General features: G+C 35.5%; 1 protein-coding gene across 1 annotated transcript in view; it reads left to right on the forward strand.

Moving 5' to 3' along the window:
- Positions 1–13,163, forward strand: part of BCAS3 (BCAS3 microtubule associated cell migration factor) — a 632,238-nt gene that overhangs the window by 181,584 nt on the left and 437,491 nt on the right. Inside the window, exon 13 of the mRNA XM_040497881.1 lies at positions 6,359–6,442. Coding sequence (XP_040353815.1) covers positions 6,359–6,442 — 84 coding nt within the window. The remainder of the gene's footprint in view (positions 1–6,358; positions 6,443–13,163) is intronic.

Here is a 13,163-nt window from a genome sequence, read left to right on the forward strand (position 1 = left end):
ATACCCTCCAGTTCCATCCACGTAGTTGCAAATGGCAAGATTTCATTCTTTTTGATTGCTGAGTAATACTCCATTGTATGTATATGTGTGTGTGTGTGTGTGTGTGTGTGTGTGTGTGTGTATGTATATATCTATATCTATATCTATACCTATATCTATATCTGTATCTGTATCTGTATCTATATCTATATCTATATCTGTATCTATATCTATATCTATATCTATATACCACATCTTCTTTATCCATTCATCCATCGATGGACATTTGGGCTCTTTCCATGCTTTGGCTATTGTTGATAGTGCTGCTGTAAACATGGGGGTGCATGTGCCCTTTCGAAACAGCACACCTGTATCCCGTGGATCAATGCCTGTATCCCGTGGATCAATGCAATAGCTGGGTTGTAGGATAGTTCTATTTTTAGTTTTTGGAAGAACCTCCATACTGTTTTCCAGAGTGGCTGCACCAGCTTGCATTCCCACCAACAATGCAAAAGATATCCTCTTTCTCTGCATCCTCGCCAACATCTGTTGTTGCCTGAGTTGTTAATGTTTGCCATTCTGAGAGCTGTGAGGTGGTATCTCATTGTGGTTTTGATTTGTATTTCCCTGATGATGAATGATGTTGAGCATTTTTTCATGAGTCGGTTGCCCATCTGGATGTCTTCCTTGGAGAAGTGTCTATTCATGTCTTTTGCCCATTTCTTCACTGGATTATTTGCCTTTTGGGTGTTGAGTTTGATAAGTTCTTTATAAATTTTGGATACTAACCCTTTATCTGATATGCCATTTGCAAATATCTTCTCCCATTCTGTCAGTTGCCTTTTAGTTTTGCTATGTGTTTATTTTGAGAGAGTGAGAGAGAGAGAGAGAGAGGGAGGGAGGGAGAGAGAGAGAGAGAGAATGAATTCCAAGCAGGCTCCATGCTGCCAGCACAGAGCCTAACGCTGGGCTTGAACTCACCAGCTCAGGACCTGAGTCGAAACCAAGAGTTGGATGCTTAACTGAGCCACCCAGGCACTCCTAGGCTTGGTTTGTTTGTTTGTTTGTTTGTTTACTTTTAATGTTTATTTTGAGAGAGAGAGAAAGACAGAGCATGAGCAGGGGAGGGGCAGAGAGAGAGGGAGATACAGAATCTGAAGCAGGCTCCAGGCTCTGAGCTGTCAGCACAGAGGCCGATGTGGGGCTTGAACTTAAGAACTCTGAGATCATGACCTGAGCGAAGTTGGGTGCTCAACTGACTGAGCCACCCAGGTGCCCCTAGGCTTGGTTTTTTATAGAGAACTTTACTCCATCGATCTTAGGTACAGCATTGATACTACTTTAATAGCTTCTGTGGAGCTAGAAATCAGGGGGCAGGAATGACTTAAAAATTTTTTTTTAAATGTATTAATTTTGAAAGACAGAGCACGAGTGGAGGAGGGACAGAGAGAGAGGGAGACAGAATTCACTCCAGGTTCTGAGTGGTCAGCACAGAGCCCGATGTGGGGCTCAAACTTGTGAACCGTGAGCTCATGACCTGAGCCAAAGTCGGCTGCTTAACTGACTGAGTCATCCAGGCGTCCCTGGAATGACTTTGTTTTTATTGGTAGATTGGGAACTGAGGCATAGAATAATTTAATTGATGTTATGTGTCTACAACTAAATCTAAACAAGGGTTAAACTATTTGTCTTAATAATTAAAGCATAGGTGATCACATTTTGTTGAATCTTTTAGTTGTTTTTATGTTTTATTTATGTCCAATTCAAAACCAAAGACAAATTGAATTTTCAGAAAGAAAATGTTAAATCTTTTTTATACTATTTAGTGCCCTTCATGTGAATATAGGATGAAATCTAAAAAATATTACAGACTTCTAAGAAGATTATCATTTTTTGTTTCATTTTAGTTTGCTTGTATAGTTATATATTGAGATAATAGCAGAATAATAGGAAATAATATTTATTGAAGAGTTCTTAACACAAATCTGGATATGGTGAGTACAATAATTATTTGGAGAAACTACATAGCATGTAAATCTCTGGAATTCACAAAATCAAGAAACTACTGAAGAAAGTTATTTTTGTAGATGAATTCCTTGATACTTTTTCCAAAATTCTGTTTGCTACAGATAGATACTTTGTATCTTACTGAATGCCATGTTTATGCTCCATTCTGTTATTTCTCTTCATTTTCTAGTATATCTCATAAAAATAGCTCTTTACAAATTACTCTTTTCAAACAAGATAAGAGGCATACAATTCAGTGTGGTAACATAATGGTGTCTTCAAATGTTTAAATATATAATACGTTTCTTTGAGTGCTGGAGACATCCAACAAGAAGATGTATAAATTGTCCCTTGGTTCTTGTAGATGTATTCTCACATGTGGGAAAGTACCCATTTAGAATTGTAGGTGATATGCAAATAGTTACATATCGTTTTCTAGCAGAGGAAACTCCCTTCACAGGTACATACTGGGTGTGTGCCAGTTATCTTGCTTGTCTTGCCTTTGTAGAGATATGTGTTGATAATATCTAGCATTACATACAGAGATCAGAAAGTGTAGTGGCATTTATGGGGAGTTTGCTAATCAGATAGCTCTACCATCCTTTGGAAGAAATATTTTCAGATACATGTATTTCCAATAGCATTTATGTAAATGCTAGTATTTATTAACAGTTTCTGATTGTTTTAGTACCAGTGTCTGATTGCTTTGGTTTTGGGGCTGAGTGTGGAATTGCAAACTTAATTGAATTTTGGAGTAACAATCTTTTTTAATGAAAATGCTTTTTGACTAAAATTTTAAGCAAGACGCCATATATACTGATTGGGTTTGCCTTTCTGTGGTTCTCTTTATTTTATTTTATTTTTTATTTTTTAAACTTTACATCCAAATTAGTTAGCATATAGTGCAACAATGATTTCAGGAGTAGATTCCTTAGTGCCCCTTACCCATTTAGCCCATCCCCCCTCCCACAACCCTTCCAGTAACCCTCTGTTTGTTCTCCATATTTAAGAGTCTCTTATATTTTGTCCCCTCCATGTTTTTATTTTTGTTTCCCTTCCCTTATGTTCATCTGTTTTGTCTCTTAAAGTCCTCATATGAGTGAAGTCATAGGATTTTTGTCTTTCTCTTGACTGACTAATTTCACTTAGCATAATACCCTCCAGTTCCATCCACATAGTTGCAAATGGCAAGATTTCATTCTTTTTGATTGCCAAGTAATACTCCATTACTCCATTTTATATATATATATCTATCACACCACATATATATATATGTATATATATATACACACCACATCTTCTTTATCCATTCATCCATCAATGGACATTTCGGCTCTTTCCATACTTCAGCTATTGTTGATAGTGCTGCTATAAACATGGGGGTACATGTGCCCTTTCGAAACAGCACACCTTTTTCCTGTGGATCAATGTGTAGTAGTGCACTTGCTGGGTCATAGGGTAGTTCTATTTTTAGTTTTTTGAGGAACTTCCATACTGTTTTCCAGAGTGGCTGCACCAGCTTGCATTCCCATAAATGGTTCTTTTTAAATGTCCTTTTAACTAGGAAAGCTTATAGAAAAGTTGTAAGAATAAATATAGTACAAATAGCACAAAGCACACCCATATATCTTTTACTCAGATTGACCTTTTAATTATTTCAGAGTAAGTTGCATATATCACATTACTCCTAAATACTTAGTCAATTTAATTTTTTTTTTTTTTGAGAGAGAGAGAGAGAGAGAGAGAGAGAGCACAAGTGGGGGAAGGGCAGAGGGAGAGGGTTCATCTAGCATCTGCCCTGTCTCAGCCCTGGAATCTGCTACTTCTTATTTTCCTGGTTCCTTTTAATGGGCCAGAACTTTAGATACTTAGCTTTGTCCAGTAGATGTGCTCATTGTTACTGGGGTGTTTTTACTTCTAGACACAGACAAAGTTTGGAAACACACATACTTCTATGCATACATAATGGGAAAATATACAAATACATATATGTATTTGTACACCTATACACACACACACACACACACACACACACACACACACACACGTATTTTGGAAATGAAGGTTAGACATTGGTATTTTCCACAGGATTCTTTCCTTTCATCCTCCATTTATTTCTTATTTATATGTTCCTTGTTTCGCATGGGAGACTCTGGTATCACACATTTATTTCATTTGTTGAATCCTATAATGTCAAAAGTAATTGCAGAATTGTTTGCTCACACAACTACAAATATCAAGCCAAATAAAAAGAGTTCAGGATTTCTTGTAGTTCTCTCCAGTCCCACTGCTGCCCCAAACTGAAGATATACAGTCAAATACTGTGTTCAAATATTACTTTGATTAGATTATCCTTATCTCTCCCTTTCTGCCTTCCTTCATTGTTGTTACAGTTTTCATTTGATATCTAATTACATACAGTTATCTTTATTTTTATGTTTTATTTACTTGCTTATATATTTCATTGTTATATGTATTTATATTTCCCTTTCTTTCCAAAAGATTAAATAATGTACTTGCTCTTTGGTATGTTGCCTTTTAACTTACATTTTTTGAAAATCAGTCCATTTTATAGAGGTTTGCACTACAGAAATTTCTGATTCATCTTTAATTTTGATGAATTGAGTTGCAAGTGTAATTTTCTAACAAGTCTAAAGTTTTAAACAAAAATTTCTGGCTTAGTTATGTTTATGTTGAAATGCTGACTCGGTTTCAGTTGAATTGAAAAAGTGATAGTGTTGCTTATTTTCACATATTTATCCTTGATTATTTTAATTACTGGAAGCAGAGAAAAGATGGTAGTATTTCCAAGATATTGTCTTTCATTGCATATGTGGCAGGAGGCAGCAGAGGGATAACTTGCATAATTCTTTGAAATTGTATTTATGACTGAATGAGCGAGTGAGTGAATGAAAGGGATACTTTTTATTAGCTGAAATGATCACTTTCAAACTACCTGTTTTCCCCTATGTGAAATCACATTTGTGATCATCTGTCATTTGAAAAATTTCCTCACTACTGGCCTTGAAATTTGCTCATGCAACAACACGTTTAGTGTGGCAGCTTGACATTTCATATCAGACTTCTAAAGATACCCCATTATAACATATTATTATTGCTTTGAGCAATTGCTTTTCAATGTAGTGTCAGCGATATAAAAATTTTGATTTTAGAAGAATAAAAAGGTGACAATATTTATCAAATAATCATGTTTTAAATTATATAAGCATTTTTGTTTTTATGTTTTGAAAGAGGTAGATTCTTTCTGAATTATGTAGGCTTTTAAAATCATAACACAATGTGGAGCTTTTCTAATACTCTAAAATTGTCATTTTATTTTTTTAATTTTTAAAAAGTTTATTTGTTTATTTTTGAGAGAGAGAGAGTGAGCAAGCAGGGAAGTGGCAGGGAGGGAGGGAGGGAGGAAGGGAGAGAGAGAGAGAGAGAGAGAGTCCCAAGAAGGCTCCGTGCTGTCAGCACAGAGCCTGATGCAGGTCTCGAACCCACAAACTCTGAAAAAATGACCTGTGCTGAAACCAAGATTGGATGCTTTACCAACAGAGCCACCCAGGTGCCCCTGTCATTTTATTAAAAAAAATTTTTTTTTAAATATAAAGATTTGGCTAATAAATTAAAAAACCCTAAATTTAGGAAGTGTAGGAGCAGTGGAGATTTTAATCCTGGTTTATTGCTTTAGTCCATGAGAGAATCATGCTATGAAACTAGTGATTCACTTTGAAAATTGAATCAAAGTGAATTGATTTGGTTGGTTTATTTACATCAGTCATGACTAAAGGCACGTCTTTTTCATTCTGTGGTAATACTAGTAAGCCCTCTGAAGTGGACAGCTACTATATGCCTCACAGTTGATTTATGCATGATTTGTGCCACTATTCCCCTGCCTTGATTGAAAATGGAAATATGATAAATTATTTTGCCTCTTTTTTGGCTTTTTTTTACCATCTTTATGTAGGAATTAAGAGGACAAAACCTCCAATTTGCTAGTGTGTTAAATATTTAATGTTAGAAAGTCAAGTCTGAGTCCTTTGATTATGTTTTAAAATTTATTTGTGGAATGGCTGCCAGATCCCAAATACTACCATTTTAGAGTTTATGAATTCTTAAAGACTATTAATCTGATAATTAAAAATTGTATTTGAGCATGACACTGCCTGAGTGGCACCAGTAGATTATAAAAAGAGGGAAAAGTGTCTTGGCAGGGCTTTTAGCTGTTTGACTGAAACACTCATACAAACATTCACCCCTCCCACCCTCATTCTGCTTGATAAATAAGCTCTGTCCTAATAGCCTGTAGAATTAAACAGTTTAATAGGAATAACTTTCTGGCTTTTCTCTCTGTCTCTTTTTCCAGTTGATTCGATGTCATCAGTCCCGTGGTGGAGCCTGTGGAGACAACATTCAGTCTTATGCTGCCACAGTCATTAGTGCTGCTAAAGTGAGTATTGAGTAGTCCCTAGGAATTGTGATTTTGTGGAGTAAATATCAGGTTTCTCTCCTGAATTGTGTTGAAATTTTTCCTTCCCTTTTTGTTCACAAATGTGGAATAAACTTAAGTAAGTCAGAATATTTTTGCCACTCGTGAAGATTGATGACTACATAATTAGATATTTAATCTCTTAAGGTTCATAAATCATACATTATTTTCTATTATAATGATTATAGGGTTTGTATTTATCAAATTTTAAATTTTTTTTTCAATGTTTATTTATTTTTGGGACAGAGAGAGACAGAGCATGAACGGGGGGGGGCAGAGAGAGAGGGAGACACAGAATCGGAAACAGGCTCCAGGCTCCGAGCCATCAGCCAGCCCAGAGCCTGACGCGGGGCTCGAACTCACGGACCGCGAGATCGTGACCTGGCTGAAGTCGGACGCTTAACCGACTGCGCCACCCAGGCGCCTATTTATCAAGTTTTAAATAGTTAAGTCTGTTAGCTAGATTAAAGTCTATTATATAATTAATAACACTTTTGAGAGAAGCTTTATATATATGTTTTAAGTAGTGACTTCTGGGTTCTTTTTCTGTGATTTCCATCATTCCATCTATACTGACATCCTTTTGTATCTTCGAACATTTATGAATCTTCTTCATGTAAAAAGAATATTATCCCTTAAGAAAACTTGAGTCAAACTCCTGGCACATTCAAAGACTCTTTCATGTCACAGGGCTGCCCTCTGTGTGTTTGTCAAGTGAGCTCTGTTTGTGTGTGTGCGAGGGTTAATTTTGATGATGGCTCTTAAACTTTATGCTGATTATAAGGTATTCTTATAATCACTATCCTTTTGAATTGTGAAGTATACAACAAAACAATTCTAATAATAGGGATGACATAGTGAATCTAAATGACAGCATGTAATAGAAAGCACAACTATTCAGAAAAGAACAACAGTTTAAAGCAAACCACAGGGAGGGAATGAAAGGTCACACTGTTTTATGTAAAACAAATACAGGGGAGCCTGGATGGCGCAGTCGGTTAAGCGTCCGACTTCAACCAGGTCACGATCTCACAGTCCGTGAGTTCGAGCCCCGCGTCGGGCTCTGGGCTGATGGCTCAGAGCCTGGAGCCTGTTTCCGATTCTGTGTCTCCCTCTCTCTCTGCCCCTCCCCCGTTCATGCTCTGTCTCTCTCTGTCCCAAAAATAAATAAACGTTGAAAAAAAAATTAAAAACAAACAAACAAAAAAAAAACAAATACAAAAATACTTCAAGATTGATCACAAGTACTTACATGATATGCTTTAGAATGTGTTCCTTGGTTTGATGAGAGAAGCATTACATATTTTTTACTCAGAAAGGAAATGAAATACTGAATGTCTTTATGCTTACAGCACTATATACTTTGGATTTTAGAATGTTCAAAAAAATGGCTTACTTTTCTCCACTGTGTATGTAAAAATTATGGTGTTTTTTTCAGTGAAGAGAATTCTGAGACAGAGTAGCCAGCATCAGTGTTCTTCTATAGTTAGTTTATAATAGATCCACAAAATATACCAATGAGACCTAGTTCTCATGTATTATATTCTTTTTAGGCTTATCTGTGCCATACATGTTAATTAGGATAGTTCATTGTATTATCATTTGAATAATTTTCAGTTCTGTGGTAGTGGACAGCTTTTCAGGTCTTCTTTGCTATAATGTGTTTGTGTGCTTACGTAAAAGAAAACTGACCTGCTTCATTCAGTAACAGTTTTGCTGTTTAACTTTTAGCTGAATGTGGACATGTGGACAAACTCTAGCTAAATGAGGCTAGAGTTAATGTGCTTGGAAAAGAATAAGTTTGAACTCTCCAGTTTTCTATACCACATATTGAGAACTGTGAGGGATAAGCGCATGTCTTCCACATTTTAAATTCTCAGAAATTATAATGATGACAACACTCTAATCCAATCAGTTTCCAATAGACCATTGGTCACCAGTGGAATTGGTGTTGATTGAAATTCATCATTAGCTCAGGCAGTTGATAAAATTCTGCCATTGACCCTTGAATAAAGTAGTTAATATTTAATTTTTGTTTAAATGCTTTTGCCTGATTTTTAAAAACATTTTTACTTATTTTTTTAATGTTTATTTATTTTTGAGAGAGAGATAGTGCAAGAGGGGAGGGACGGAGGGGGGGGCGGCAGGATAGAGGATCTGAAGCAGGCTCTGTGCTGATAGCATCAAGCCCGATGTGGCACCTGAACTCACAAACCTGGAGATCATGACCTGAGCCGAAGTTGGACACTCAACTGACTGAGCCACTGAGGCACCCCGCTTTTGTCTGATTTTAATGCTTATCCATGCTCCTATTCATAAATTTACAAAATGAAAGAAAAACAAAACCATAAACATAAAAGTTACCCATTTCTTCCCCCCCCCATTTTTATTTAAATTCCAGCTAGTTAACATACAGTTGCAACATGAGTTTCAGGTGTAGAATTTAGTGATTCATCACCCACATACAACACCTGGTGCTCATCACAGGTGCCCTCCTTTTTACCCATCACCTATTTAACCCATCCCCCTGCCCACCTCACCTCCAGTAGCCCTCAGTTTGTTCTCTATGGTTAAACATCTGTTTCTGATTTGCGTCTGTTTTTTTCCCCCTTATGTTTATTTGTTTTGTTTCTTACACATATGAGTGAAATCATGTTTTTTGTCTTTCTCTGACTTCTTTTGCTCTCTAGTTCCATCATACTGTTGTAAATGGCAAGATTTCATTCTTTTTTATAGCTGAGTAATATTCCATATGTACATATTATATATCCATCTTCTATATCCATTCATCAGTCAGTGGACACCTGGGCTCTTTCCGTAGTTTGGCTCTTGTTGATAATGCTGCTATAAATATACAATAGGGTGCATGTATTCCTTTGAATCAGTATTTTTGTATCCTTTGGGTTGGTACCCAGTAGTGCAATTGCTGGGTTGTAAGATAGTTCTATTTTAATGTTTATTTTTGAGAGAGAGAGAGAGAGAGCGAGAGCGAGAGTGAGCAAGTGAGCACGAGTGAGGAAGGGGCAGAGAGAGAAGGAGACACAGAATCCTAAGCAGGCTCCAGGCTCTGAGCTGTCAGCACAGAGCCCTATGTGAGGCTTGAATTCACCAACTGCAAGATCATGACTTGAGCTGAAGTTGGACGCTTAACTGATGGAGCCACCCAGGTGCCCCAGATAGTTCTATTTTTAACTTTTTGAGGAACTTCCATACTGTTTTCCAGAGTGGCTGCACAAGTTTGCATTCCCACCAGTACTGTAAGGGGGGGGGCTCCCCTTTCTTGGCATCCTCACCAAACCTTTGTTTCCTGTGTTGTTGATTTTAGCCATTCTGACAGGAATGAGGTGATATCTCATTGTAGATTTGATTTGTATTTCCCTGATGATGAGTGATGTTGAGCATCTTTTCATGTGTCTGTTAGCCATCTGTAAAGTCACCCATTTCTTGAGTCTTACTGGACTTACCAGGTAGTAAAATCCATATTGTACACTGCCTTTTAAACTTATGTGTAACTTATATGCCATGAAATATTTTTGAAAACACTTTCATATGTAATATTTATGTACTTATGGACTCCTGTGTTACCATGAATGTTTTGAGATTTACTTAAAAATATTAAGTTAATTTGGTATTTAGTACTAGTATTTAGTTATTTTCCTGAAATTGTACCAGAAATAGAATGATCCTTCATTTCACTTTCAAGGTATGGATATTTTATATAGGAAAGATTGGAAAGTTGAGATGATTTTGCCTCCTAAGTGATAATTTCTTCTAGTAAGATATTAGATACAAGAAACTTTGTGGGTGAATTAGCTTTCTGAGGTATAAGGCAGTTCCAGTTTTCCATGGTAGGTACATCAGAATTAAGTAGTCTTTGTTACTATTATATTATGTATTATACTTCTATTTATATTAGTATATTCACTTATGAAAATTCATCATGATGTACACTTATAATTCCTGTACTTTTCTGTATGAGGGAATATAAGTTTACTAAGAAAAGAACAATGCCACCTATATATCTTCAGGCCTAGAAACCTTTTCCAGAGAATGCTCACATTTAAGAATGAACAATGGCAATATTACAAAGACTCTTCCATAGAATAAGAGATAATGCCTAATATTGTTTTATGATGCAGGATGACCTTGAATCTTGAGAAGAGCATTGTGAAAAAGGAAAACTATAGTCCTGTCTTACTCGTGAACATGAAAAATCCTGAAAAATCCTAAACAAAATATTAGCAGAGAAAAATTAAATATGTTGTAAGGATAATGTGTCCCAATCCAGTTGGGATAATTCCATAATATAAGGCTGGTTTATTACTCAAAATCAATGAATGTAATTTGTACATGAACAGAATAAAGGAGAAAAATTATATGATTATCTTAATATATACACAAAAAGGGTTTGATAAAATCAAACATATATGCATTGATAAAGTCTTTTAGTAAATAGTGATCATTTCTGGTTCTCTAGAATTCAGTTTTTTCTCAAATTACCAAATTGTTTAAATGTAGTAAACATAGTTAATATAAAGTCTTCCTGATAACTCCAATGTCTGGCTTCTTTTTGGGTGTATTTTTATTGTTTGCTATTTTTGCCGGTTCTCACTAATGATGTCTTGACTCCTTGTTTGCCAGAATTTATTTTAAAAATCTGTAGAAACAAGTTTGAATTTGAGATACCAGAGTTCTGTGGCACTCTTAGTCTTGGACCCTCCTAATCCAGTTTCAGGGATTGAGTTCCTTAAGGAATTTAAAGCTCACCTGAAATAGTTATGGGAGCCTGATTACTACAGATTAACTATTATTTCTATTGTTGTGTTCCTTTGTGCCTCAACCAAAAACATGGAAACTCATTAGATAGATCCCCTTGGACATGACCACCTAGTACCACAGGTCCATCAAAAACACCACTCAGTCTCTTAGAAGTCTCCTCTAGAATCATCAGATCCATCTAGGCCTAAATACCCAACTCACATGTGTGGGATTTTCTTGTTCTCTTGGATTTGGATCTAGAAGCTCTCTACTATCTTGTTAAATATTCAATACCTTTAAGCAGAGTTAAAAAAAAAATTCTCCTCGGTTATCCTACTTGCTTTCATTGGTAGGATTGATCTGATTTACCTAGCCTGCCATTATTGAAAATAGAAAATAAAATTTCTATTTATTTTCTGCCTACTTATTTATCTACTTAGAAATGATAAAAAAGGTAATTTTTGAGATACAACATGGAAAATATTTAAAAAACCATGTAGTATGTGCTCCTTAAAATACTAATCTTAAAATATTAACTTTGAGGAACTTGTGAAATCACTTTTTCTGAAAGTGATCACTTGTCAAATCACTTTTTCTGAAAGATTAATCATTAATATTTTTCTCTTGCTGATGACAGCTGCTTATATGACTTCATAGAGGTTAACCACTTTGTTATACAGAAGGACTCATTATTAAATTTTTATTCTTATTTTTTGTCTCACTAGATACTTGTAAGCAAAAATATATTAATTGCATATGTACTAGGGTCTCCTTAGAGGAAATAATGTTTTTACAGTTTCTCTGGATTTTCAAATAGTAGTTAAAATTTATCTTTCTACTTCTAGATTTTTCTCTTTGTTTTTCCAAATAATTTATTTGGCTTTCCTTATAAAGAATATAATGGTGATGAATTCTCTGTGGCAGTGCTAAGGGGAAAAATTTAATACTTAAATAGTTCAAATTGGGTTATTTTGATACATTTGTAAAATCTTGGTCCATATTTCCTAGTTACCACGTATTACCACCTATTTGATTTTTCCTTTTAATGTGTTTTAACCCCAGTGTGGTAAATTGATTTAGTAAATATGCCTCTTTTTTCCCCCTGGTTATCTGATAACTTCTTAATGACAACTAACAGCTTTTGTGAGAGCAGCACCATTAGCACTAATGGACAGGGGTGGACAGCTGATATGGCATGAGAAAGGTTAAAGATGACTAGTGACCCTTTGACAAATCTGTCTGCACACAACAGAATAAGTACCATGCTCATTTGAATTTTTGGTCTGAGTGGATTATCTGACATATTTGTTATAATCTTACATTCAGCTCTCTTACGAGATAGAGTTTGGTCCTGTGGATACTCCTGTTAAGGTTAGTCAGGAATATGGTAAACTTTTTAGCTACCTCAGGCTGTGAAGACACTCAGTGTAAGTTAATATCTCCATTTGGCCAAATTAGATTTTTTTTAGTCCTAACTTTTACTGAGTCTTCATCCATTTTTGGTATGTTGAGGAAATTATCAGGTATGTATACACTCTTTTGACTAAAATGTAATGAAAAGACTACTCTGAGGTGATTTAGATATTTAAATATGTTATATAGACACTATTAAATAACATTATATATTTCTTCTGGACAATGTGTTTGAGTGTAACATGGAAACAAATTTCTTCTAGAAGCAAAGGTCTTTATTGATGCAGAAAACTTCCAGTACCCCTCTCTCATCCCCTGCATTATACCTTATTTTGAAAGTTAATGAACTATAATAGATAGTACTATCTTGTCACTTACTATAAAAGTGCAGATTTGATGACTGTTAAGTCTTGGGTTTAGATTTTATCCACTAATAAGATGACCCCACTGGTTGTTGTTAAGTTGTGTGTGTGTGTGTGTGTGTGTGTGTGTGTGTGTGTGTGTGTGTGTG

Source organism: Herpailurus yagouaroundi, unplaced genomic scaffold (genome assembly GCF_014898765.1).
Source record: "Herpailurus yagouaroundi ecotype Mexico unplaced genomic scaffold, PumYag 189, whole genome shotgun sequence".
NCBI classification, from domain to species: domain Eukaryota; kingdom Metazoa; phylum Chordata; class Mammalia; order Carnivora; family Felidae; genus Herpailurus; species Herpailurus yagouaroundi.